The 27,192-nt window shown below is 39.6% G+C and overlaps 2 protein-coding genes and 1 long non-coding RNA gene across 3 annotated transcripts; all 3 read right to left on the bottom strand.

Annotated features, from left to right (window-relative positions):
- Positions 1–774: 774 nt before the first annotated feature.
- LOC308387067 lies at positions 775–3,912 on the bottom strand. The gene is made up of 3 exons (XR_013969885.1): positions 3,696–3,912; positions 1,633–1,788; positions 775–1,209 (listed from the first exon to the last, which is right to left on the bottom strand). It is a non-coding gene; the product is annotated as an uncharacterized lncRNA (long non-coding RNA).
- Positions 3,913–6,367: 2,455 nt separating this feature from the next.
- LOC308387044 (interferon-induced transmembrane protein 1-like) lies at positions 6,368–8,606 on the bottom strand. The gene is made up of 3 exons (XM_080866917.1): positions 8,459–8,606; positions 7,488–7,714; positions 6,368–7,084 (listed from the first exon to the last, which is right to left on the bottom strand). Exons 1-3 carry the CDS (start codon positions 8,586–8,588, stop codon positions 6,887–6,889), a joined length of 555 nt encoding a protein of 184 aa, XP_080723043.1. The 5' UTR covers positions 8,589–8,606; the 3' UTR covers positions 6,368–6,886.
- A 6,437-nt stretch (positions 8,607–15,043) lies between these two features.
- On the bottom strand, positions 15,044–19,378 carry LOC308387053 (interferon-induced transmembrane protein 1-like). The gene is made up of 3 exons (XM_080866929.1): positions 17,891–19,378; positions 17,048–17,274; positions 15,044–16,847 (listed from the first exon to the last, which is right to left on the bottom strand). Exons 1-3 carry the CDS (start codon positions 17,970–17,972, stop codon positions 16,692–16,694), a joined length of 465 nt encoding a protein of 154 aa, XP_080723055.1. The 5' UTR covers positions 17,973–19,378; the 3' UTR covers positions 15,044–16,691.
- Positions 19,379–27,192: the final 7,814 nt, after the last annotated feature.

The following is a 27,192-nucleotide window of genomic DNA, read 5'->3' as shown; positions in this document are numbered from 1 at the left end:
ACTTGTTTATCAGACATGAACTTTTTGTGTTAATTGTATTGGACTACTATATGTTATATTGACAAGATTATTTTATGGTAAGCTTATTTTATTTTATAACAAATTTCTAATATATAATATATAATCTAATATATAATTGAGTGTTCAATAAATAAAACTAAATTAAGGCTGATCTTACTGTATGTACTGTACACTTTTTCTTCAATCAAAGACATAAGCAAAACATTTTTGAACAATGACCTGTATTTTTGAAAATACTACACAGTTGTAACAATGGACTTTCAATTCAGGCTTCCAAAATATACATGAGTCATATTTGTACAATGCATCTCTTGAAAAACATTCCACAACATTCCTCAAAGTTATCTGCTGGAACCTGAATTCAACATTGTGGGGCCTTGTGACATCGCGCTTATGTAAAAAATAGTTTTTTTTAAGTGTAAGAGCCATAAGGTAATATGGCAACAGGGGTGTAATTATTAAAATGACACAAAGAAGAGACTTAAAATAACATTATAACCCACAGGCACACAACCAAGAGACCTAAACTGATTAGTATTGGCTTGCTCCTTTCACTAAACATCACAATCACTAATACTAGACGATGCAATCTGTTTGTAGTGGTGCACCTTGGGAAAAAAATTGCAAACTGGTGAAATTGGTGCAAGGCACCATTTCCATTGAGAAAAATGGACATTCAAAGTTTGAATTTTCTTTTTTTTTTTAAAGAGCCATGGCTTGAAAAGTGAAAACTGCAGTAATAAAGGCCCCAAGTTGAAAAGTGCCAGATAAATAAGTTTCACTATGTCCTGCAACTTTACCAGTGCTGGCTTAAAAGAAAGGATGGTACATATTCGAAGAGGTAAACATGTTGTTCCCACATCATAACTGGAAAACTGTTCAATCGTACAGTCTGGTCCTGAAAACCTGGGCCTTCTTTGAAAGGCTGTTCCTTTTGAGCTCCATAACCAGTTTCTATAATACCTCAAAGGTATACTTTTCCAGTGGGTAGGTGAGGTTCAAAGTGTACATTAGTCCAAACAGCATTGCAGCTGCTAGGGTATAGTTATCCAAATCCTGCCAGACTCTCTGGCCTTCAAGGACTATCCCGATGTCCTCAAGGCTGCCATTGCCATCTCTTGACTTTATGATGTAAATTCCCATGGTTGTTTCCTTATTAGATCGTTGGATAATGGCTTCATCTTTGGCCTAGAAAATGCAGAATTCCAAAATTTAATTAAACAGAACACTGGTCAAAGAACATTATACCAAATCTTATTTTAATCTGTTTCACTATTCCAAAAAATGTTAACATTAACACATTAGGTGAACAAAAAACGGATTCATTACAGCATGTGATTTGAGTCCTCAGAATGCTTAAAAAGGTAATGCATGAAGTGAAATCTCCATGCAAAGAAGCAGAATACTGTCAGAGCATAGAGAGGTGTTCAACTATGAACTCCACACATGGTCTTAATGCAGATAAAAGAAAAAAAAACAAAAACGCACCCATGGTAAATTGTGAAGATCCCAGGTGATTTTCAACATACTCCTGGCATAGAGTGACAAGCAGCCTTTTGTTAAAATTATTATTTTCCCTAAAGTGTATACACAAATAAATTTTTTTCTTACCTGGGCCGTGGGCTCCAGAATGTTCTGAAGTCTTCTTCCTATTTGTCCTCCTCGCCTTTTGAAGACCTTTATTAGTTTGTCAGATAGCACATCTATCTGCGAGAGTAATCTGGACTGCAGTGGCATGGTGGTAATGCGCTTAAACTCTGCATTTATCTAAAAAGAGAAGTTGTCACATAAAAATGCTGTCAAAATCTCAAATCTCACAAGGTTACATCCACACAAAGTTGTTATTTTATGTCATATTACTATTTATTAGCTATGGGTCCCATGTTGCTGAGCAGTTCCATAGTTGCCCTTACTTCCATACCACCCAAAGCCTGTTTGCAACCACAGCAGTTGCCTCCTTCTGGCCATTTTGCAGTTCTGCCAAATGACCCAGAAACTACATCTATTATTGTCATATACACATCAAGGTCTTTCATTAATACTTAGTTAAATTAGTTAATTTGACCTTTCCAGAAAATTTACCTTACAGAATGTGAGATAACATATGCAAATCTTCACTAGTAAATAAAATAATGTTATTAAAACCTTAACTGTAACACCTCTACGTAACAGCGCTAGAGAATTGTTCTGAAGCAACACCAATCTGCCCTTCAGCAGGCATAAGCACCATATATCGATACAGAAAAAATTAATTTAACATATTTATATTGTCATTATTTTTATCTCTTTAAGCCCTCCTCTCAGCCTCTCTATAAATCAGTTAAAACAATTTGGTGTCATGCCCTAAATAAACCGACTTTAGTGAAGACACCCCCCCCCCCCCCCCCCCCCAACACACACACACACAGAGCCCACCCCATGGCAAACTAGCTTATTTAACTGTTTAACTAAAACATTTTAGGTACAACCAGTTAACTAAATGGACACAAGTTTGTTAGTCTGTATTCACTGAGAAAAAACAAGCGAATGTGACTGGGCACACACTGAAAAAAAAAGCTAATGCACATAATATTGTCTCGCAGCTTAAGCTAGCATTATCGTTAGTTAACTTAAGGAATGACTTGTTTTTTACATTATGTTGCTCAACAGCAATTCATGAGAAAAACTTCCCCATCTAATGGATGTTCTCTTCGTTTCCTCTCAAACATGTAGTTTTCAGTTTACCTCGACAAAGTAAAGCTCAGCACCAAACGTAAACGAAGCGAAGACAAAAAATGGCGGACCGCCACAGTGAATTTTCCCTCGCAGAACACACCGGGGGGGGGGCGCTTCAACAGAAAACATAACTATTTTCTGTTATTTTGATATGACTGGTTTTAAAAGACTGAACATCCTTCTAAAACAAGTGAAAGGCGTGAGACTTAATTATATTTATGTTCCGTTATTTGAGGTTATGGATGTTCCTACCACTTAACATTTACCTGATACTACAGTTTAGACCAAAAATATAAATGATTCATGTTGGATATATTTACTGTATTTTTACTAATTTAACAACCTCATCATTGCATTAGTCGCTTTATGCTATAGCATTACGCTTACATTAGCTTGAAGCTCAAGGTCGTCATTTTATTTAATTTCTTTTTCTGGGCTTACAAACAGGACACACAACATTTAGATAACCGTTACACTGAAGCTTGGGTCTGTGTTGAGTCTTCCAGCTGCTGACTACAGAAGCTAGATTGACCTTTCAGCATGTTTATAACGGCTGTGGCTATGTGCTGGTAATGTTACCATGTGTGAGCAGTCACATTGGCAGCAGACATGTTTCAACAAACTAGTCATATCCCAGCCCTACATTAGCTTGTTTAATGGTTAAGACACTGCAGGTACCACCACTTACTACAGACACCGATGCAAGTTTGTAATAGTCTGTTAATTTAGACTGAAAGAATATACAAACAATATTAACTCACATTATATAAGTTAATTACTAATTTGCTTATCGCATAATTTCGGTTACCATTAGCTAACTGGAGCCTAACATTAGCCTTTCATGGTTTTCGATAAACAGCCCACATACCTGTAAAATAACAACACCCCAGTAAAAGTCCACATATATAAAGGGTCTACACTCTTTCTCACTGGTGTGTTAGCTTTAAAATCTTATTTACCTTCAAGTGTAAAACTCCAGATGGTAGTAGATTTTCCAAAGCGAGAGACAAAAATGGCGGACAGTGCAGCCGATTTTTCCTTTCCAGGGGGCGGAGCTTGAGGATAAAACACGACTAACTTGTTTCTTTTCAACATGATTTGTTCTAAAAGAATGAATATTCTTAAAGAATATGTGAAAATTAAAAGACAAAAATATGTTTAGATGTGAAATTTAAATTAGTCATGCTGGCTATATGAAGTAATTCTATGCAAATTCAACAACCACCCTATTGCATTTTTTTCAGTGTGGAAACACTTTGAACTTGAACTGAAGCTGGGTCTGTGGGGCACTGACGCTGTTGGGATCATTTGTTTGGAGCGCCACCTGGTAGTCAAGCAGATGAAATACCAGTGAGATGGAGAAGAAGGAAAAACAGTGTTGTTGAGGCTTGAGTTTTGCAAGACAAAATACTTAGTAGGGTAGGTCTGATCAATAAATACAGTAATGACACAATTAATTACCTAACAAACACAGCTGCCACTTAACACACTGTACAGTATGTTAAGTTTTCAAATTAATGATTTATTCGTAGTTTTCAGTGGACAATGTAAAATACTGTGGTTTAGGGCAGCGGTCCCCAACCTTTTGTGCACCACGGACCGGTTTCCGTCCATCAATATTTTCACGGATCGGCCTTTAAGGTGTGGTGGATAAATACAACAAAATAAAACCAGTACCGGTACCAAAAAAAGAAAATTTATTCATAACACACGGGGAAAGACCCAGGAAAACTGATAAAAAATAATGATAAAAACCGATACGAACCCTGAAAACCATAAATTTCACACCCGAGCCTCAACCAAAGTCGGTCTGTGAGTTGGTACCAAACGGCTCACAGACTGGTACCATGGCCGGGGTGTTGGGGAGCACTGGATTAGGGGATGTAATGCACCTCTTATCATAAATGGCCAAATCTAATCTCATAATAAAAATTTTTAACTTAAAAAGTTAATTTAATAAAGGTTCATTGTGTCGTAATATTTATACAGACCAAATGCTGACATCTCCTGGCCATCAGTTACTATTAAATTTCAGTGGCAGGAAGAACTTAACACAAAATTCTGATGATGAGAAGATTCACTGCTGACATTTTGTTTAGTAAAGCTAATAACAGGCAAACTGAACATTTATACACAATGATCACAATGATACAACAATCTCCGTATGAGTAAGAACTTAATAAGAAGTCAGAAATAAGAACTGAGTATTAAATCAGTACTACCTGAAATGCAATACTGCATGGATTTAGATTAAAGGATTGTTTTCTGAGCTACAGTAACTAGACCGGGCAGCATGGTGTCGCAGTGGTTGACACTGCCTCAAAGCTAAGTTCGATTCCACCCTTTCTGCTTTGATTTTGCATGCTCTCCCCATGTTTGCGTGGGTTCTCTCTGGGAACGCCAGCTTTAAACTCATCTAAAAAACTTCAAGAAAAAATCTGCCATGCAGCATCTTGTCAAGACTGGGCTCGATGCCAAGTGACAAGCTGGTGGAGTTGAGGGCCAGCTGCTCCACCTCTACAAAGTAGTTAAAGCAGATTCTGATGTACACAATTTTATCAACTGGCATCACTGGGCATTCTTATTGTGAACAAAACTGGACCATGCACAATGCAGTCAGACAAATACCGTTCCCCTGGCAACCACCAAACCCAGAAACGTGATTCGTCACTTCAGAGAAAACGTCTCCAGTGTTCTAGAGTCCAGTGGCGACATGCTTTACACCACTTCATTTAACGCTTTGCATTGTATTTAGTGATGTAAGGTGCAGATGCAGCTGCCCAGCTGAAACTGAGACTGCAGAAAGCTGCCAACCTCTGCGCTCTATGCACCTTGGCATCTGCTAACCCCGCCCTGTGATTTTATTTGGTTTACCACTTTGTGGCTGAGTTACTGTCATTCCCAGTCACTTCCACTTTGTTATGATTCCACTAACAGCTGACTGTGGAATATTTAGTAGCAAGGAAATTTCACAACTGGACTTGTTGCACAGGTGTCATCCTATCACAGTATGCTGGAATTCAAATCACTTCATTTTTTCAAAAACGTTTTTTGAAGCGGTCTGCATGCCAGCTGTTTGATTTTATACACCTCTGACCATGGAGGTGATTGGAACACCTGAATCCAATGATTTGAATGGTTGCCTGAATACTTTTGCCAATATATGTGCAGGTATAACATTCCTGTTTTTAAAAAAATCAGACTCTTTCATGATAACTCTTAAAAGGGGTGCTACTACACCTCTATAACCTGCTCATCTAGTAATGATTTTCAAGCAGGGCAATGAAAACAAAAGCTGTTAAAAGCTAATCTTTTTGATTTCAGGTAACTTTTTGTGATTCTGGACAGAATGCTGTTTTTTACTGATATGAACAGCCTGCATCTTTGTAAATAGATCATAGATCATACTGCAATTGCAATATCACAATAATTGGACTCACTTAGTAAATCTGCCCCATAGTGTATAAAATGTGTCTTGTGTTTTACTGATGTGATCCAGTGTAACTCACTGCTGTAAAATTCCCTCTATCCATCACTTTCTCCAGCTGGACTGTACTGAGGTAAAAATGAATCCTGAAGACTGTAGTACAACAGAAAGATTTTACTAAAGAACAGTTATTACAGAGAAGTTTAAGCACACTTTGATCAGTCAGTGTAGATCAAAATCTTGAGCTTACATAGCATATTGCATTCTACATGCAAAGCAACTCAACAGCAAGTATTTATTTAACAAACAGTTATTAAAAACGCTGAAATATACCAGGAGTTCATGAAATGAAAAGAAAAATGTTACAACGAACATTCACACGATCTGTGCAACTTTGTTTATTATGTCCATTGTTTTCATGAATGGCCGGATGGTCTGTTGCAATGACTTATGGGACACCTTTTTCTTCTTCATTTTCATAAAGGATGCTCCAGTGTATCCTATGCTAAAGGAAGCAATAAAGGAAGCACCAAATCACCTTTCCTTAGTAATTGGGTAACTGGAACAGCTTTTATTACTACTGCCACAGTTCCTAACTGAGAGACTAAGCAAAATGAACTATTGGAGCACACCTTTAGTTTTTAAATTAAACAGTGGGTCTGAAGCTGTGTTTTTTCTTGTACCGAATATGAGGCTTAATAACAAGTCACAGAAGCAAGCAACTTAATCTCTGTTAAAATGATAATAGTATGGTTCTCTGTGAGCATAAGCAGGTGCATTTGCAAACAAAGCACTGATTATAATAAAGAAAATCATGAGTACAATGACAAACAGGACTGTGGCAGCAATGTTAAGCCCACGGGCAATGAACCCATGATGTCGTGCACCCTCCAGATCTCCGGCCACCTTCCGGTCTCTGGCCTAGAAGGACAGAAACATATAGTTTGTAATGGTGTAATTATAATGTAATTATCTTTATCCCATTGTAAACTGAAACTGCAAATGTTAAGCATAGCCTAAGTTTCATTATTTGACAAAGTTAAGCTTCATGTTTTTAGTAAATGCAAACAATTATAATAATAATCCCAGGTGCTCTTTCACTGGTGGGGTTTTTTTGTGCCCATATATTTTCTTTGTTACTATCAGTGTAGGAAATGATGTAAACTGTATAACAAATGTAAGATATTTCTTTCAGTGTTGTAGTTTTTAAAAAAGAAATTTGCACTTCAGCTTTGGTTGTGTTCGATGCCATGATCATGTAGCTTGATTTATATGGTAAGATATGATAGGCAGGTAGGTACAATGTATATATTCACACACACACCTTGATAGAATAAATGAGAGCTGCAAGTCCAAGACAACAAGGGTTTAAGTAGGCAAAGCAGAGGAGGGACCAGATAATATGGTCCTTTGGAGGCTCAGTGACGATGTTCACACTGGTGTGCTGAACCAATACAGATCCTCCAGGCTGTCCAGAGGGCCCATCATAGGTCCTCACCTGCATTGGAACATAAGCTGGAGGTTTCATTGCTCTCACTAGTCTGAGCTCCGCTGCAGTTTGGAGAGAGGAAAGATATTGAAAAGAGTTACTGACATTGATGATTTCATTTTTGAAGTCTTTGGGCAAAGCAGTTGTCTCTGTTAGAAACTGAACAGTAACAGCTGTGTCTTTGGGGTCCAGGTATTTCCAAAATGTTGCATTGTCCTTGCAACGGAATTTTTCTAAATCTGTGAATCCTGAAATCTGACTTCACTAAATAAATTAATAAATAAATAATGTAAATAATATGACTGTGAATAAATGTTTTGGGACAAAGCACACGTTTTTTTGAGGATTTTGTACTCACAGTTGGTGACACAAACTAAGTTAGCATGCAGTGACATCAAAAATTTCCTTAAGCACAGTGATAAAATCTCTCTTCTGCTTTTTACATGAAGCCATTAAACAGATCCCCCCCCCCAACCCTAACATCTTGATTGTTTTTCTATAAGTGAGCACAGAACAAATGCAGAAGTCTTCTTCTGAAAACTGTACAAAAAAAAAAAAAAAAAAAAAAAAATGAAAACTGTACTAACCTTACCAATACTGCACCACCAATTACATTAATTACAACCAAAGAGAAACATAAAGATTCTTATGTCACAACTTCAATATATGGAAGAGAAACTTCAAGAAAAAGTCTTTCACAAGATTCCCCCATTGTGCAACAGCCTCATCATGAAAACAGACAGCATTGCTACACAGACACAGCTACACAGACACAAAAGGAAATGGAAATTAAAAAGTTTTCCTACTTTGAAGTTCATCGTGCCTCTCCTCAGACTCTACTAAGACAACCCGATCTTCGTTTCCAGTATCACGAAACATGTCGGTCATTGGACTCAGCCGTCTGTAATTATGTGAAGTTAACAGCGTGCTCAGCATACAGGAGTTGAAAGCAGACGTTGGTGGTTTAGTTTCACATTTGTGTTGTGCTGTGTGGGTTCAGGAATTTGCGTCATTGGCATGATCAAACAGGATAAGGAAGGAAGTTCAACACAGCCTTTGTTGTTACAGTGACAATCAGATACAGAAGGTAAAACAAATATTGAACACTTTTCTAAGTAAATATATTTTGAAAGGTGGTATTGACATGAAATTCTCACCAGATGTGAGTACCAATCCATCCAGTAGATGTCCATAAATTATGTGCTCTAATGAGAAACACTACAGGGAAAGAATTTTGAACACATGAGGAAATGGAGATCTGGAATCAGCATGGAAAATTGTTTCAAAGAAAATAAGTAATGAGGTAAAGCATCTTGAAGAACATTTAAACTTTACTGAGCAACATTTAGACAAACCTGTAAAATACTCTGAGGATATTGTCTGGTCAGATGAGACCAGATGAGATGCTTGTCATGAACTGGCTGTGCACAGGCAGGTGAGGACCCAAACGCAAAACTCATGGAAACAGAATTGAACTCAAAAATCACTGCTTTATTGCAGGCTTAACAATGATACAAAACTAGACTGGGAATGCTAAACTGAGGACCGAGGAAACACAGGGAAAAATCACACAGCTTCAGGGATGAGACATTGACGACGCGACACAGAACTGAGGGAGACGTGGACATAAATTCACAGACGGTAAACGGGGAACACAGGTGACAGTGATAATCATAGCGAGACATGGCAGGAGCAAACACAACACTGACGCACACTGACGGGAGACTATCAAAGTAAAACAGGAAGTATACAGAGACGCAGACCAGAGAGGGGGAGAGAACACAGACACAGCGGGCTGAGGAAAACATGAAATAAAACACAAGGAGGAGAAACGAGACTCACAGATACACAGAGGGGGCACACAGGGGGTAAAGTAACGAGGGGAAATCTAATAAGCAACATCTTAACAGAACAACTTAGAAACCATGGAATAAATAAAGAACAAAATACAAAAACACAAGAAAACTAAGAACGCTGGGTCAAAATGAGCCAGGACCATGACAATGCTACAATACACACCGTGTTTTGGAGGTCAGAAGGCACTGCATATCATCCCAAAAATACCAGACCAACAGTGAAGTCTGGAGGTACGAACATGATGGTGTGGGGATGTTCTTCAACAAATGGGACCAACATGCTTCGTATAATTGAAACTACAAAGAAAAGGTTAATAGTGTCACTTTATTTGTAGGCTCCAAATGGCATCATCCTCTGATCAACACTGACTGTATTTTAGAATAGAATAGAATAGAATAGAATAGAATAGAATGCCTTTATTGTCACTATACAGATGTACAATGAGATACAGAGCATCTCAAACTCAGTGCTAACATGTGGGAGAAGAAATGGGGGCGAGGTGCACAGTTTCTGCAGCACTATATACATATGAACAGTATTTAGAAAAAAATATATATATATATACATATATAAAATCCACAAAATAAACAAATCTGGGAAAAAGGAAACAAATATGTAAATAAATAGTCTTGTGCATATACAGTTTGGGTTATTACTCTGTGGTGGTTTATAGAGGGAAGTCTTGAAATAGGCGGTGGAACTGTGTTATTGGTGCATGTGTGAGTTCAGGGTGGTTATGGCTTCTGTTCTTGAGTCTGTGGGTCTTTGTGCTGATGCACCTGTAGTGCTTCGCTGAGGGAAGCAGGTTGAACAGGTCAAAGCCAGGGTGGGGAAATGTTGTTGATTATGTTCATTGCCTGCTGAGACAGCGGGAGGAATAAATGTCCATCAGGGAGGGGAGAGGGCAGCCGATGATCTTCTGAGCTAACTTGACTACTCAACTGAAGCCTCACTCTATACCCCTTAGTGCAGCTGCCATACCTTACTGTGATGCAGTATGTTAGCAGGCTCTTAATGGAGGTGTGGTAGAGGGTCAGCAGCAGGTTGGAGTCTGTTTTGTACTTCTTGAGGACTCTCAGGAAGTTCAGCCGCTGCTGGCCTTCTTGACGGCCGCTGTGATGTTGTCTGTCCAGGAGATCTCAGCAGAGATGAGGATGACAAGAAACCAGAAGTTGTGGACCCTTTCCACAAAGGGGGGGGGCCAAGTCAGTGCTGTGCCTTCTGAAGATGAAAATGATCTCTTTGGTTTTCTTGGTGTTCACATTTTGATGGAGGGGGAAATTTAGGAGCAGAAAAAGATTTAAATACTGTCATTGCTGGCATTTTATTCAGTAAGGCTCATTCTACAAAAACTATACATTTCTATATAAAGTGCACAGCTCCGCTTTCTCAGGAGATAACGCAGAGCTGTACTACAGCAGAGTGACAATCACATACCTTAATTTTTAAAACTTTTTGATGCGCATGGAGTCAAAGCATTTGTCAAAGGACTTGTTGAAACACTATTCTATTTCATTACAAAGAAAATTAAGACGTCAAGTAATAATACTGCAAAAATGCATGGATGAAAACTATATTTTTATTATATTTATATTTTTATACCAGGTTAATTTCAGGTACCAGACCTGAATGACGTCTCACCTGACGTATCACGCTGGTCAGACGTCCTCATCCCAAAATATAACATACCGACGCTACGTGACAAATCGCCGGTATGTTACACTTGTGGAAACATGAGAACCATTTGGAATTAATCTACACATGTGCATTTATTTTACTTTCTCATCATGAATCACTTTGGAAAACCCTATCTAATATGATTAAAGTTGTGGTTAAGGTTAAGAATAAGGTTATGAACTGAGGACTGAGCCTGTCATCAGCCGGGAGACAAGAAGGGCACTGCCCGTCCCCCAACAGCGTGCCCCGTGTGACCCCGGAAAATTCCTGGGAAGTGTTCTTCTATGGGCTCAAATTGTGGTCATAAATTTTTTGTACTTGTAAATCAGTTTTGTACTTGTAAATCAGGATTTGTATGTCTAAAAAGAATTTTTTGTGTGTGTGTAAAAAAGATTTGTGTGAGGACTTAGCCAAAAAATACATGTGAAACTCTGCACTCAAGTTTCAAGTTACAAGTATGAATTTTGACCCTATTTTTCTTCCTTTCATCTGATTGGCCAATGTCATGTCAATTACAAATTTAACAATCCAATCAGAGAACAGATGGGTTTGGCTATTGGAGGGCAGTGTTGCCACTTTAGCGACTTTGTCGCTATATTTAGCGAGTTTTCAGACCCCCTTAGCGACTTTTTTTCTAAAAAAGCGACTAGTGACAAATCTGGCGACTTTTTCTGGTGTTATTGGAGACTTATTTATGATGACTTTTTGACCTGAAAGCGGGTATCGCTTTTACTCTCAACAAGCAGCAGGTGCTGTCGTGGGCACCTCGCCCGTTCCAAAGCGCTCACGGGCGGAGGATAGTCCTCCCCCAGCTGCTATCAGAGCAGAAGATGTTCACACCTACGCATCCGAACTGCAAATGAACCGCGCATGAGCGAAGCCGCTGCTCCCGCACTGTAACGCAGTAAATTCTTCTTTTACTGTTATGCTGTTTTGTAGATCACGAGGTTTAAAACTACTTATAAACACACACACACACACACACACAAAGTAAGTCCACCAGAGTGCCTATTTCGGGTCACTTTTGCCGGTCCAAGCCCGGATAAAGCAGCAGGGTTGGAATTGTGACATTAAAAAAAACAATAATTGCTAAAATAAATTTAATTTGTAGTTCTAAATAAATTCTAAATGCATTTAGGACGTTTTTACTCACTTTATGTCTCTTCCACGATGTTATTTCTCTCTCCAACAACGTAGGTTACAATTATATTAGCATGACCAATTATATGCAAATTACGCAATGACGTCATTTAGTGTTTGACTCCTAACCTCTCTGTCCATGCTCCTCCCCTTCCCTCTCATACAGAGTTTCATGCTACTATTGCACTTACATACTTAAAGTGAGAGGTACCCCCTTTTAGGTTCCAATCCCAAAACAGTGACTTAAAATTACTTTATGTAAACACATATATTTTCACATTTATTAATACTGAAAAGATGACTTATGTAATGAATCTATGAATTATAAAACAAACATGAACTCAATCGTAAATAAAAATATAAAGCAGACGTCTGGCGCTTACAAGTAGTTTTAAACCTTGTGATCCACAAAGCAGCATAAGAGTAAAATAAGAACTGACTGTGTTACAGTCAGTGCGGGAGCAGCGGCTTTGCTCATGCGCGATTCATTTGCAGTTTGGACGCAGGGGTGTGAACATCTCCTGCCCTGATAGCAGCTGGGGGAGGACTATCCTCCGTCTGTAAGCGCTTTGGTATGGGTCAAGTTCCCAACGGCAGCACCGCTGCTTGTTGAGAGTAATAATAATAATAATATACAATATACAATGTAGCTTGCCATCGCCAGTGTGTGAATGTGTGTGTGAATGGGTGAATGACTGAATGTAGTGTGAAGCGCTTTGGGGTCCTTAGGGACTAGAAAAGTGCTATACAAATGCAGGCCATTTACCATTTTTACTTGTATTCACACTATTCACACGTATTTTTTGGCAAAGTCCTCACAAAAATCTTTTTTACGCACACACAAATTCTTTTTACACATACAAATCCTGATTTACAAGTACAAAATATTTATGAGCCCTGGTTTTTTCGTGAGATTTCATCCTGTGTTGTTTATTATTTGTGTGTACTTTGTGTCCCCTGTTTGCTTTGTTATTCTAAGTAAATAAAATGAAATTTAATCTGTTATGTTATTTAATAAATGTATTTTTATGTGTTTATATGAAAATAAAACTTTATTTATATATTTATTAATGAACAAAAATGAAATAGAAAAAACTGAAATGAAAAGAAAATACATTAAAACTCCTCAAATAAAATAATCAATGATGCGTGTGCTTGTACTGCCATGTTTTGGCCAAGATTTGGCTTTCCTCAGGTGAGAAGCACATGAAAAGAGAAAAAAAAAAGTGAAGTTGTGGCTGTTGAAGGGCTCTCAATAGAGATGTGCACTGTCCGAAGGTCTGAGACAGAGTTAGGAATAAGATTATGGGTAGGGTTAAGTTAGGATTAAGGTTAGGATTAGGGCTGGAATACATGGCTGGAATGTGTGTTACCACCAGGAGTATCATTCTATTGGATTCCATCCAAAATACGGTGCATATCATAGGGGTGCGTAAGGTTATCTTTATTTATCTTTACATTTTCTAACTAATTTTGTAGTTTGTAACTCAGTTATTTTATAATTAATATAATAATATTAAATGGATATTTTAGCAGTGGACCATTAGACCAGACTGTTTGACGCAATCCCTTTTTTTTTTTTTTGCCTGTCCTATTTGGTTCTTTAGCCGTCAGAATTGTTGTCTGACAGCCAGGAAGGATTTACTTTAACAAGTGGAGCATCACGGCCTTGCCATATTGGTCCATTTGATCGACCTTTGTTGTTACTATTTATTTTTGTTTTATTTTATTTTCAGTTGTTACAGATGGGACAGACATGGATTGGGGATTGGAAAGGGAGAAAGAAAGATGAAGGAAAAGAAAAACAGAGGAGAAGCGGGACAGTGAGAAAGGGCACTTACAAAGAAAGAAATCTCCCGGATCACCCATTGAGAGAAAAAAAAAAGGAAAAAAGAGAAAACAAGCAAAGAAAGAGCAACATTATAAACACAACACCATCACAATATTCTAGCTAACAGTAAATAACAGTTAATACTAAATATTGAATGTTGTTGTGGAGCATGCAGGATCGACAGCGCACAATTTGCTTTGAGGTAGAAGCCAAGAAAAGTGTACTTTGTGTCTATGAACAGTGAACACCCGTGTGCACACCTGTATGGATGAGCACGCTTGTATTCAAAAGGTTTCTCCATGTAACGATCTGCTAGAGGGTATGGGGAGCCATAGCCCAGTTCCCCAGGGCATGAAGCAGGTATGGAGGAGATCCAGGCCCAAGAGTGTGAGACCCCAAGGAGGACCACCGGAGGGGCATCCGTGCCACCCTCCTGGGAAGAGTGAGAGGATGGCAGAGGAATGGAGAAGAAGTGGACTGGTTCCAGTTTTTAAGGACAAGGGAGATGTGCAAAACTGTGCCATATATTGAAGCTGCAGGAAAGAGTTGGTGAAAAAAGTTTACGGAGAGAGAGGTGACCATCAGTGAGTAGTAGTATGGCTTCATAAGTAAATAGGAAGACCACAGAAAAGATTCAAGGGTATAGTGTATAGAGGGTTGGTGTAACAGAGGAGGATGCAAGGGATGGGGTGAGATGGAGAAAGATGATCTGCTGTTGAAACTCCTAAAGTGGGCAGTGAAAGAAGAAGATTCCCAAGTGTGATACATTTATTGAGTTAAGATGGTCAGTTTAGTGTAACGACCAAAAAATCTACTCAACTGGAAATAAACCTGAAAACAACAATTCCTCAGAAGTAGACTATTTCCATTCTAAGATATTAAACTACAATATTCATTTCTAAAAAGGAAGAAGGAATTGCTATCGAGGCTACAAGAGCTCCTGGAAATCAATGGAATCTAAAAAACAAACAAAAAACCCAACCCTAGGAAATACATTTTTAATGAGTTACAGTCCAACACCATTTAACCCTTTAAGACCTACCATAGAACCAAGTCCGCCAGAGCTTATATTATATTTTTACATGCTGTGGAGCCATTTTTGGGAGCATTTCAAGTTGCTATACATCAATACAACCATTATAGCCCAAACTTTAATAATATGTCTGCATTAAGTGCATAGTAATTACATAAATTGCCAAAAAGTGCAATAAACTACAAAAAAATTGAAAATTGTTTTTGTTTTTTTAACATATATTTCTAGTTAGAGAAATTTAAGAGGCTTATCCCTCAAAACTGTAAATACAAAAAAGTTGCACAAACTAGTTTCCCACCACAGAAGATTAATTTTAAGTGTCTTCATAGTTTTATTTTTGAAATACACCAATTTTCATATATTGCAGGAAAAACGAAAATAAATATTATAATGCAAATTTGCAAAAAAGCAGCATATGCATCAAAATAAACTATTTCCAGCAGTGCAATATGAGTCCTAAGCATCCCAGAAACGACACAGAAAGTCATAAAGTCAAACATAACTTTTAAAAACACAAGTATAGGCTCATAAGTCCCCGATGGTAAAAAAAAAACTACATTGGCGCAAAATGACGTCACTTCCGGTTTCGGGCAGGTCATGGCGGACATGCGACAGTTCACGCTGATGGACGTAGGAAGTGTTACAAACAGCTGATCGGATCGGCAAAGCGTTTTTCTGGAATATTATGTTTTTGTTGCTGCAAGTGCTTTTTATGCAGTTTTTGCAAAGCTATATGTGGAAGGAAACTGTGACCTAGGACAAGCTGATGGCATAAGATGTAAGTACAACTCCTCCGGTTTCATATGCAAAAAAAATTATTGCGCTAGCTTACGTGGTTGCAGTGCTACCGGGATTTAAAAATAGTTACGCAAAATGGAGCGTGTCCGCTCCGACCGGCTTTAAAGGGTTAAATCTCAAAGATTATATTTATTATAACATAGCATACAAATCAACTCTTAATTCTCTAAATCGAACAAATTCTAAGGGGATGAAATGTCCACACTGTTTCTGTGGAATATTAGTGAGTGGAAAATGAAACATCTCAATAAAAAGATTTTCCTGCCATGAATGAGCTGAGATCCCTGTCAGTGAATATGCAGCATGATCCACAGCTACAGAAAAAAGGTTTTTGTGAACAAAGAAGAATTCCGTATACTGTCATTCATTGTTCCGTATGTAATTTAGCAGACGCCAAATGCAGTGTGCTTATTTTTCACCTGGGTGTAGATAGATAGGCACAAACATTAATTTAATTGGCTAAAAATCATCTTTATATGCATTTACCTTCACTGAAATATGAAAAAACAATATATATGAAATGTGATCTTTTCCAAACAAAAGACTTGCCAACAGAGACAAATCATAGTCAAAATCTCATAATGAAGACTGATAATAAAATTGATGTTAATATTTATCATCCGAATCCAAAGTCACAGCAGCAAGCAATGCACTGCAATCTGTTAAAAGGAAGCGTTTTGTCAGGGTTTGTTACTTTGAGAGTTTAATGATATACCCCTTCCAATACAACTATCATCGTAATGATGAAAAACAGGAGTCCAAGGGCAACCAGGATTGTGGAGGTGACGTTAAGCTGGCGAGCAGTGGCCCCATAATGCCGTGCACCCTCCAAATCTCCAACCACCTTCCGGTCTCTGGCCTAAAAGGACAGAAACATATAGATTGTAAAAGTGTAGTTGGAGTTCATGGATATTAACTTGATCTATATGGTCAAATCAATATAATGTAGGTCATAGTAAGCAGACAGTTAAAAACTGATATATTTATTCATGCACACACACAGACACAAACACTCAGAAGAATAACAGATGCTCAAAAAACTGATTTAATTAACCTCACCTTGATAGAATAAATGAGAGCTGCAAGTCCAAGACAACAGGGGTTTGAGTAGGCAAAGCAGAGGAGGGACCAGATAATATGGTCCTTTGGAGGCTCAGTGACGATGTTCACACTGGTGTGCTGAACCAATACAGATCCTCCAGGCTGTCCAGAGGGCCCATCATAGGTCCTCACCTGCATTGGAACATAAGCTGGAGGTTTCATTGCTCTCACTGGTCTGAGCTCAGCTGCAGTTTGGAGAGAGGAAAGATATTGAAAAGAGTTACTGACATTGATCATTTCATTTTTGAAGTCTTTGGGCAGTGAGAGAGTTAAAGCAGTTGTCTCTGTTAGAAACTGAACAGTAACAGTTGTGTCTTTGGGGTCCAGGCTTTTCCAAAAGGTTGTTGTGTCCTCGCAACTGAATTTTTCTTAAATCTTTGAATTATGAATGAAAAATCTGCTTACGCACAGTGATAAAATCTCTCTTCTGCTTTTTACATTTAACAGGTCTGACATGCTGGATGAAATATGCTGAGTGTCAGAGGGCTTGAGCACATAAACATCACCTACCGCCCCTCCCCCAATTCTGAAGCCTACATTTAACACAGAACAAATGCAATGTCGTCTTCTGAAAACTGTACTAACCACCACAGCCACAAAAATTCAATTTTGATTACAACCAAAGAGAAACATAAAGATTCTTATGTCACATCTTCAATATATGGAAGAGAAACTTCAAGAAAAAGTCTTTCACAAGATTCCCCCATTGTGCAACAGCCTCATCATGAAAACAGACAGCATTGCTACACAGACACAGCTACACAGACACAAAAGGAAATGGAAATTAAAAAGTTTTCCTACTTTGAAGTTCATCGTGCCTCTCCTCAGACTCTACTAAGACAACCCGATCTTCGTTTCCAGTATCACGAAACATGTCGGTCATTGCTCTCAGCCGTCTCTAATTATGTGAGCGTAACAGTGTGCTCAGCATACAGGAATTGAAAGCAGACGTTGGTTTCGTTTTACATTTGTGTTGTGCTGTGTGGGTTCAGGAATTTGCGTCATTGGCATGATCAAACAGGATAAGGAAGGAAGTTCAACACAGCCTTTGTTGTTACAGTGACAATCAGATACAGAAGGTAAAACAAACATTGAACACTTTTCTAAGTAAATATATTTTGAAAGGTGGTATTGACATGAAATTCTCAGCAGATGTGAGTACCAATCCATCCAGTAGATGTCCATAAATTATGTGTTCTAATGAGAAACAGTACAGGGAAAGAATTTTGAACACACGATGAAATGGAGATGCAAAAAAGGCAAGTAAAATCATGACACTGGAGGTCAGGACACAGAGGAGTGAAAAGAATTACCAGAAGAGTTATCCAGTTGCCAAGAAAGTAGTGCACCTGTGGAGCACTACAGAAAGATCTGGAATCAGCATGGAAAATTGTTTCAAAGACAGTAAGTAATGAGGTCAACCACTGTGACCTTTATGCACCATGCAAGATTCCATTGCTGAAGAAAAAGCAAGTTGAAGAGCGTTTAAACTTTGCTAAACAACATTTAGACAAGCCTGTGAAATACTCTGAGAATATAATCTGGTCAGACGAGACCAGATGAGATGCTACAATACACACCATGTTTGGAGGTCAAAAGGCACTGCATATCACTCCACAAACACCAGACCAAGTGGAATCTGGAGGTTAGAATATGATGGTGTAGGGATGTTTTTCAGCAAGCGGGACTGACAGGCTTCGTATAATTGAAGGAAGGATGAAATTAAAAATATACAAAGACTATCTTGATAAAAATCTGCTCACTTTCAGCTTTTTTTAGAGAAAGAAAATAAAGCCAAAGTCACTTGACCTGAATCCAGCTGAAAGTCTGTGGAAAGAGCTAAAGCTACATTTTTCAATGCCTCTGCAAAATGGGTTAAAAAACATAAACAACTGTGGGATACTGTTTGTCCATGATTTGAACCGGGGGAACAAATTGTGGCAGGATGAGCGCGATATCATTTGTATCCCACTGCAACTTTACTGTATAAAGAGCTAACAGCTCCAAAACGTCAGGAGTAGTTAGTTATTACAAGAAGTGCTTGTGAACTAAAAATCAAGAATGTGGGATACTGTTTGTCCGTGATTTGGAGAGCCCATGCTCCCGACGCAGGGAAACCCAATTCTGCAGGGGAGACCTACCTTGGCACTTGTGCAGGTGAAGCCAGAGGGAAGATATGCTTCACCATATTTTCTAGTCTTTGGCTTGGAAGGAAGTTGGTTCGGAAACATATTTGGCGATGCTTCATCTCCTGCTTTGCGTTTGTGTGTCCATGATGCTAGCAGTGTCCAAGCGTTCTTTTTTTTTTTTTTTTTTTTCATACAGCCCCCCCCCCCCCCCCCCTCTCTCAATGGCTCTGCGGGGCGGGCCCCACACTTTGGGAACCTCTGCCTTAGAGTTAAAGTGGGGTTTGGCTGGTGGGAGCACCCTAAGATTGGACATATAGGGAATATAATTGCATAGAAATAAGTGATCATGATAATTTGTACTGTCAGCTAAACTGTGCTGATGCTGCTCTGTGTTTCTTTGCCCTTTGTGAACTTAGCCAGCTCAACTCAATAAGATCTAACTCAGTGTTAGCCCCGTGATTTATTATCTTTCCAGGATATACCAGGACTTTCGCCCTGTACAAGTTCATGTGTCAGACATGATTTTTCCCTGGGAAATACAGTAATGTACATTTTCATTTAAAGCACTAAAAAGGTTCGTTTGTTGATATTTTTGAGCTGTTGAAATGATCTGCCAACTCACCAAATATCACCAAACACCATTTTTCTTTATTGTTATATTTTCTAACTAATTTTGTAGTTTATAACTCCATGAGTTTATAATTAATGTAATAATATCAAATGGACATTTTAGAAGTGAATCTTTAGACCAGACTGTTTAACGCAATCTTAGAGAGTGCGAGTTTGGCCACTTGGTGGTGAAACAGATAAAATACAAATGAGATGGAGAAGAAGCAAAATACAGTTGTTGAGGCCTGACTTTTGCAAGACAAAACACTCATAGTAGGGTAGGTGTGATCAATAAATACAATAAAGACATAATTAATTACCAAACAAACACAACTGCCACTTAACACACTGTGTTGTTATGTTAAGTTTGTAGTTTTCAGGGGACAATGTTAAATACTGTGGTTTAAGGTAGAGATGGTCTGATACCACGTTTTTATGTCCGATACTGATATCATAAATTTGGATATCTGTCGATACCAATATGAAGCCGATATAGTGTATTTTTTAATCAATAAAACTGTTTTTAATATCTTGCTGCATTTTGTATAAGTTCATACTTAAGCTTTAAAAAACAAAACACTGAAGCTATTCTGTTATATCTGTATTCAAAAACACACTGCACCCAAAATATTTCATAGTTCAGTAATGCTGATCAATCTAATAAACTTAAACCTACACCATCCTCCCTATTCTGGTATTTTAAAGAGTACTTAGCAGAACTATTAAACAACCTAACTGATAGCGTTGCCAACTCCCTGCAAAAAAAAAAATAGGGAACCACCCCCCACCCTCCGCCTCGTGATGACATAATCAACTTTAATTTAATGTACCTGTAAAAAAGAAATGCACAGAAATCAATTATTTTCTACAATATTTAAATAGATTCAACATCTTTCTTTAACAGAATTGCAGACTGCACAGATGGTACCTTCCCAAAGGAAAAAGTACTATAGCTTACTAGGGTATATAGAATTAGAATAGAATAGAATAGAATTCAACTTTATTGTCATTGCACATGCACAGGTACAGGGCAACGAAATGCAGTTTGCATCCATCCAGAAGTGCTTTAGTGATATAGATATATTACAATATATATTAGCAATAATATAGATATGTGAGTATATTACAGAAATGGGTCTATTATGGTATGTTATAATGTACACGGTATGAAGTATGTTGTGAATATTCTATAACTATAAGTATGTACAGGCTGTAGTGAGTACAAGCTATGTACAGGATATGAACAGGATATAAATATGAAAAACTATACAGAATATGAAATAAATAACTTTACAGAATCTGGGATATACAGCTATACAGAAATGGGAACTATGCAAGTTGTAAACAGTTGTAGGATTAAAGATTATCGAATGTACAGAATGATTATTTACACAGAGCTATACATTAGTGCAGTTAAGATAAGTGAGGGTGTAGATAGTTTCTACAGAGGCTATATAAAGTGCTAGTGGTTGTGAGTGGTGGTTCAGTCCATGTTATTATTGTGTTTGAGGGTACAGTTGTCCATTGTGGGTGTGTGTATGTTCAGTCCATGAGTTTAACGTGGGTCAGATGTCAGGAGGCAGAGTTCAGGAGTCTGACAGCTGTGGGGAAGAAGCTGTTCCGGTACCTGGTGGTCTTAGTCCGGAGGCTCCTGTGGCGCCTCCCAGAGGGCAGGAGGGTGAAGAGTCCATGTGATGGGTGACTGGGGTCTTTGATGATTTTCCCAGCCCTTTTCAGACACCGCTTCCTGTAGATGTCTTTTATGGCAGGAAGTGGTGCTCCGGCGATGCGCTGGGCAGTTTTCACGACCCTCTGCAACGCCTTCCGGTCCGAGGCAGAGCAGTTCCCGTACCAGACTGTTATACAGTTGGTCAGGATGCTCTCGATGGTGCAGCGATAGAAGTTCACCAGGATGTCTGAGGACAGGTGGTTCTTCCTCAGAGTCCTCAAGAAGAAGAGGCGCTGGTGAGCCTTCTTGACCAGCTTGGAGCAGTTGGTCGTCCAGGTGAGATCCTCGGAGATGTGGACTCCCAGGAACTTGAAGCTGCTCACACGCTCCACAGCCGTCCCCTTAATGTGGATGGGTGGATGTGGGTCAGCATTCCTCCTGTAGTCCACGATGAGCTCCTTGGTCTTCTCGGTGTTAAGCAGCAGGTTGTTTGTCGCACCACTCAGCCAGACGATCCACCTCCTCCCTGCAGGCGGCCTCATCGTTGTCACTGATGAGGCCAATCACCGTGGTGTCATCTGCAAACTTAATGATGGTGTTGGAACCATCAGCAGGTCTGCAGTCGTGGGTGAAGAGGGAGTAGAGGAAAGGGCTCATCACACAGCCTTGTGGTACACCGGTGTTCATTGTGATGGTAGATGAGCAGCGGTTATCCAGCCGGACATGTTGGGGGCGGTTGGTCAGGAAGTCCAGTAACCATTTGCAGATGAGGGAACTGATACCCAGGTCTGTCAGTTTCCTGATGAGTTGTGAGGGGTGGATTGTATTGAATGCTGAACTGAAGTCTATAAACATCATTCTGGCGTAGGTGTTGTTGTTGTCCAGGTGTGAGAGGACAGAGTGCATTGCGATGGAGACTGCATCCTCTGTGCTCCTGTTCCGGCGGTATGCGAATTGGTGGGGGTCCAGGGTGGGGGGGAGACAGGATTTGAAGTGTGCTAGGACCAGTCGCTCTAAGCACTTAGTGATGATGGGGGTGAGTGCTACTGGGCGGTAATCATTGAGGCAAGATGGGTTGGAGTTTTTGGGTATCGGGACGATGGAGGTGGATTTGAAGCAGGCCGGTACCACAGCGTGGGCCAAGGACAGATTGAATATGTCTGTGAGCACTCCTGCAAGCTCCCCAGAACACGCTCTGAGAACACGCCCGTGGATGCCATCAGGGCCTGCAGCCTTGTGGACATTGATCCTGCTCAGCACCGCTCCTACATCGGTGGGGGAGAGAGTCATAGGTTGGTGGTCTGGCGTCATGTCTGCTTTGGTTGTGGTTGTGGGGTTCCCTCGCTCAAAACGAGCATAAAAGTTGTTGAGCTCGTTGAGGAAGGAGACATCAGAGGATGCGGGAGAGGGTTTGGTGGTCCTGTAGTCTGTGATGGTCTGGAGTCCTTGCCACATGCGTCAGGGGTTGGAGTTGGAGAAGTGTTCTTCTACCTTCTTTTTGTAATGGTGTTTGGCTTTTTTGATGCCCTTCTTTAGATTAGCCCTGGCTGTACTGTAGGCGTGTGCATCTCCTGACCTAAAGGCAGTGTTGCGGGCCTTCAGGAGGAGACGAACATCCCGGTTCATTCAAGGCTTCTGGTTGGGGTACATGGTGATCCGTTTCTGGGTGGTGACACTGTCTGTGGTTTTGGAGATGTAATCCAGTACAGATGAGGCGTACTGGTCCAGGTCTGTGTGGGTGAACATATTCCAGTCTGTGTTTTTAAATCTGTCCTGGAGCACTGCGTCTGTCCCCTCTGGCCACACTTTAATTGTCCTCACAGCAGGTTTCACACGTTGGATGAGTGGTGAATACCGAGGTGTGAGGAACAGGGAGAGATGGTCCGATTGTCCAATGTGGGGGAGGGGTGTGGCTTTGTAGGCTCCAGCCAGGTTGGAATACACATGGTCTAAAGTCTTGTCTCCTCTGGTGTGGCAGGAGACATGTTGGTGGAATCTGGGGAGGACTGTCTTTAAGTTGGTGTGGTTGAAGTCGCCAGCAACAATAAAAGCAGCCTCGGGGTGTTTATTCTGGTGTTTGTTAATGGCTGCAGAAAGTTCTTTCATGGCCAACCTAGCATTAGCGTCGGGGGGTATATACACGGCAGTGAGTATGATCGAAGTGAATTCTCTGGGGAGATAATAAGGTCTGCATTTGACCATTAAAAACTCCGCATTAGGTGAGCAGTGACTCTCAGTAGTAGTGGAGTTCATGCACCAAGCATTGTTAATATAAATGCACAAACCTCCACCTCTGGTCTTGCCGGAGTCATCTGCTAGCCTGTCGGCTCGGTGTGTGTGGCGTCCTGCTAACTCGATAGCATTGTCCGGGCAGCTGTTGTTCAGCCATGTTTCGGTGAAAAACATGACATTTGAGTCCATAATCCGTCTGTTGTTAGTGATGGAGAGCCGTATCTCATCCATTTTGTTTGCCAGAGAGCGGACATTGGCGAGAAAAATACTGGGTAAAGGCAGCCGGTGTGGTGTTAGCTTTAGCTTAGCCCGTAGCCCTCCGCGCCTACCTCGCCTTTGTTTACGATCTCGGCGCCGTCTGCGTGCACTTCCGCCCAGCCGGGGAGAGTGGGCAGCCTCCGGTGTTCTGGAGATCTCTGGGGTGAGTCGGAGATCGGCGATAAAACTGTTGGAGTTGTGAGTCCAGATGTCCAGAAGCTCTTGTCTGCTGTAGGTCAGCAACGCACAGCAATTCTGGACGAATAATCCGGTTAAAAGTAGATAAAAAACCGCTAAATAGCAGATTCTGGAGAGACACTGAGCCTCGCGTTGTTCACGCGCCGCCATCTTGGTTAAAAATATTAGACTTAATAGTTAATATACAGTAATAGACTTCTATAAATTTTACATCAGATTAAAACTTTGGGTGTAATATTCAGATAATACTCCTCCACATACTCCTCCGACAAGCTAAGGTTATGAGCTGAGTTACGCCATGTCGCAAGTTTTGTGAGGTGCTTTTGTGATATTTAATAGATCGGATTACAGTTCTTTATTTCCCTCCGATATACGATGTAGTAATTTAGGTCAGTATCGATACTGATACCGATACGCAATATCGGATCGGTCCATCCCTAGTTTAGGGTATGTAATGAACCTCTTACCATAAATGGCCAAATCTAATCTCATAATAAAACTTTTTTTAACTTAAGAAATTGATCTGATAAAGGTTCATTGTGTCATAATATTTATACAGACCAAATGCTGACATCCCCTGGCCATCAGTTACTATTAAATCTAAGTGGAGGGAAGAATGTAAGCAAGCAAGAAATTTATTAATATATCACTTTCGGAACAGCTCCCAGCTGAAAACAAAGTGATGTACATTTGATATGCCAAAAACGATACAATGAATAAAGATAAGCAAGAAGTCACATGTAAAATGGTTAGAATTAATTTTAAAATAATAAAATCAGCACAAATAGCAAAAATAAAATAGTATAAAATGATAATTAGAACTGCATTCAAGACAATAAAATCAGCACATTAGATTACACTAAAACAACAAACTCAGGGTCATACTGTGTCATACGCCAACAAGTAAAAATTGGTTTTAAGACGTGTTTTAAAAGAGCACAATGAAGGGGCCTCTCTAATGTGCTGGGGCAGATTGTTCCAGAGATTAGGAGACCCAGGGGGTGATTAAGGACGAAGAAGCTCAGAGAGGTAAGGTGGGGCAAGACTGTTTAAACATTTAAAAAGAAATATTAGAATTTTACAATGAACTCTAAGATGTACAGGCAGCCAGTGGAGTGAAGCGAAGATGGGAGTTATGTGCTCTCTTTTGCGAGTTCTGTTAAAAGTAGTGCAACAGGCTTTGAACCACCTGCAGATGAGAGAGAAGAAACTAACTCCAAAATACAGTGCATTAGAGTAATCTAAACGAGATGAAATAAAAGCATGGATTACTGTTTCAAAATCCGGCCTGGATAAAGCGCCTTAAATGATAAAAACTGTACTTGACAGTAGCCCTAATTTGAGTGTTCAATTTAAAATTACTGTCCATCATAAAACCCAGGTTAGTAACAACAGGTTTAAAATACTCTGCCAGGGGTCCCAAATCAATAGTGGTCCGATAGAACCAAACATAGTCAAATCTATAAGAGTGGTGACTTAGTGCTATGGAGGTTTTTAAAACCTTTTTGGGACACATCTAAAATACCATTCTCATTTTTAAAAAATCCATCAATTGGCAATAAACAATTTTCTCTAAGATTTGGAGACAGGATCACTTGGAGAACCACTGGTGGCCGACCACATTTACATGATCTGCGCAACTTTGTTTATTATATTCATTGTTTTCATGAATGGCCAAATGGTCTGTTGCAATGAATTATGGGATGCCTTTTTCCCCTCCCTTTTTATAAAGGATGCTCCAGTGCTAACGGAAGCAACAAAGGAAGCACCGAAGCACCTTTCCTTAGTATTTGGATAATCGGAGCAGCTTTTATAATGACCGCCACAGTTCCTAACTGAGAGACTAAGCAAAATGAACTATTAGAACACACCCCTATTTCTGAAATTAAACAATGGGTCTGAAGCTGTGTTTTTCTTTACAGAATTTGAGGCTTAATAACAAGTCAAAGAAGCAACTAACTTAATCTCGGTGTAAATGATAATAGTACGGTTCTCTGTGAGCATAATCAGATAGATTTGCAGTCACAGAACCTTAATTAAGATTAAAATCACAAATCCAATGACAAACAGGACGGTGGCGGCAATGTTAAGCTCACGGGCAGTGAGCCCATGACGTCGTGCACCCTCCAGATCTCCGGCCACCTTCCGGTCTCTGGCCTAGAAGGACAGAAACATAGACTGTAATAGTGTAATCATCTTTATCCCAATGTAAATTGAAACTGAAAATGTTAAGCATAGCCTAAGTTTCATTTTCTGGAAAAGTTACGCTTCCTGTTTTTAGTAAACACAAGCAATTATAATAATAATCCCAGTTGCCCGTTTTTTGTGCCCATATAGTTTCCTTGTTACTATCAGTGTAGGAAATAATGTAAACTGTATAACATATTTAAGATATTTCTTTCATCAAATCATTTATCTCTATTTTTATCTTTATTGTGCTGTGTACATTGTTGTGCTTCAGCCCAAACTGTTCTTATGACTCTTGCAATGGTCTTAGTTAGGACTGAGTTTTCCTTGTAAAGTATTAGAACACACTTTTCCATTGATTTAGTCAGTTTTTTGCACTTCAGTTTTGGTGTTTGTTGTGTTAGATGCCATGATCATGTAGCTTGATTTATATGGTAAATCAATGTATATTAAGATATGGTAGGCAGGCAGGTATATATTCGCATACAAACACACCTTGATAGAATAAATGAGAGCTGCAAGTCCAAGACAACAACAAGGGTGTGAGTGGAGAAAGCAGAGGAGGGACCAGATAAAATGGTCCTTTGGAGGCTCAGTGACGATGTTCACACTGGTGTGCTGAACCAATACAGATCCTCCAGGCTGTCCAGAGGGCCCATCATAGGTCCTCACCTGCATTGGAACATAAGCTGGAGGTTTCATTGCTCTCACTGCTCTGAGCTCAGCTGCAGTTTGGAGAGAGGAAAGATATTGAAAAGAGTTACTGACATTGATCATTTCATTTTTGAAGTCTTTGGGCAGTGAGAGAGTTAAAGCAGTTG

This window comes from Rhamphochromis sp. 'chilingali', assembly GCF_963969265.1.
Source record: "Rhamphochromis sp. 'chilingali' genome assembly, chromosome: 2".
Lineage (NCBI taxonomy): Eukaryota > Metazoa > Chordata > Actinopteri > Cichliformes > Cichlidae > Rhamphochromis > Rhamphochromis sp. 'chilingali'.
Note: the sequence above shows the minus strand (reverse complement) of the source record. Positions and strands in the feature narration are given on the sequence as shown.

Excerpts from the sequence above, each read along its gene's own strand:
- LOC308387044 (XM_080866917.1), bottom strand. The coding sequence starts at position 8,588 with ATGCTGAGCACGCTGTTAACTTCACATAATTACAGACGGCTGAGTCCA. Across the intron at positions 7,715-8,458 it reads GAGGCACGATGAACTTCAAA|CGGAGCTCAGACTAGTGAGA; the intron begins GTAGGAAAACTT and ends TCCAAACTGCAG. Across the intron at positions 7,085-7,487 it reads CTCTCATTTATTCTATCAAG|GCCAGAGACCGGAAGGTGGC; the intron begins GTGTGTGTGTGA and ends CTGTCCTTCTAG.
- LOC308387053 (XM_080866929.1), bottom strand. The coding sequence starts at position 17,972 with ATGACCGACATGTTTCGTGATACTGGAAACGAAGATCGGGTTGTCTTA. Across the intron at positions 17,275-17,890 it reads GAGGCACGATGAACTTCAAA|CTGAGCTCAGACCAGTGAGA; the intron begins GTAGGAAAACTT and ends TCCAAACTGCAG. Across the intron at positions 16,848-17,047 it reads CTCTCATTTATTCTATCAAG|GCCAGAGACCGGAAGGTGGT; the intron begins GTGAGGTTAATT and ends CTGTCCTTTTAG.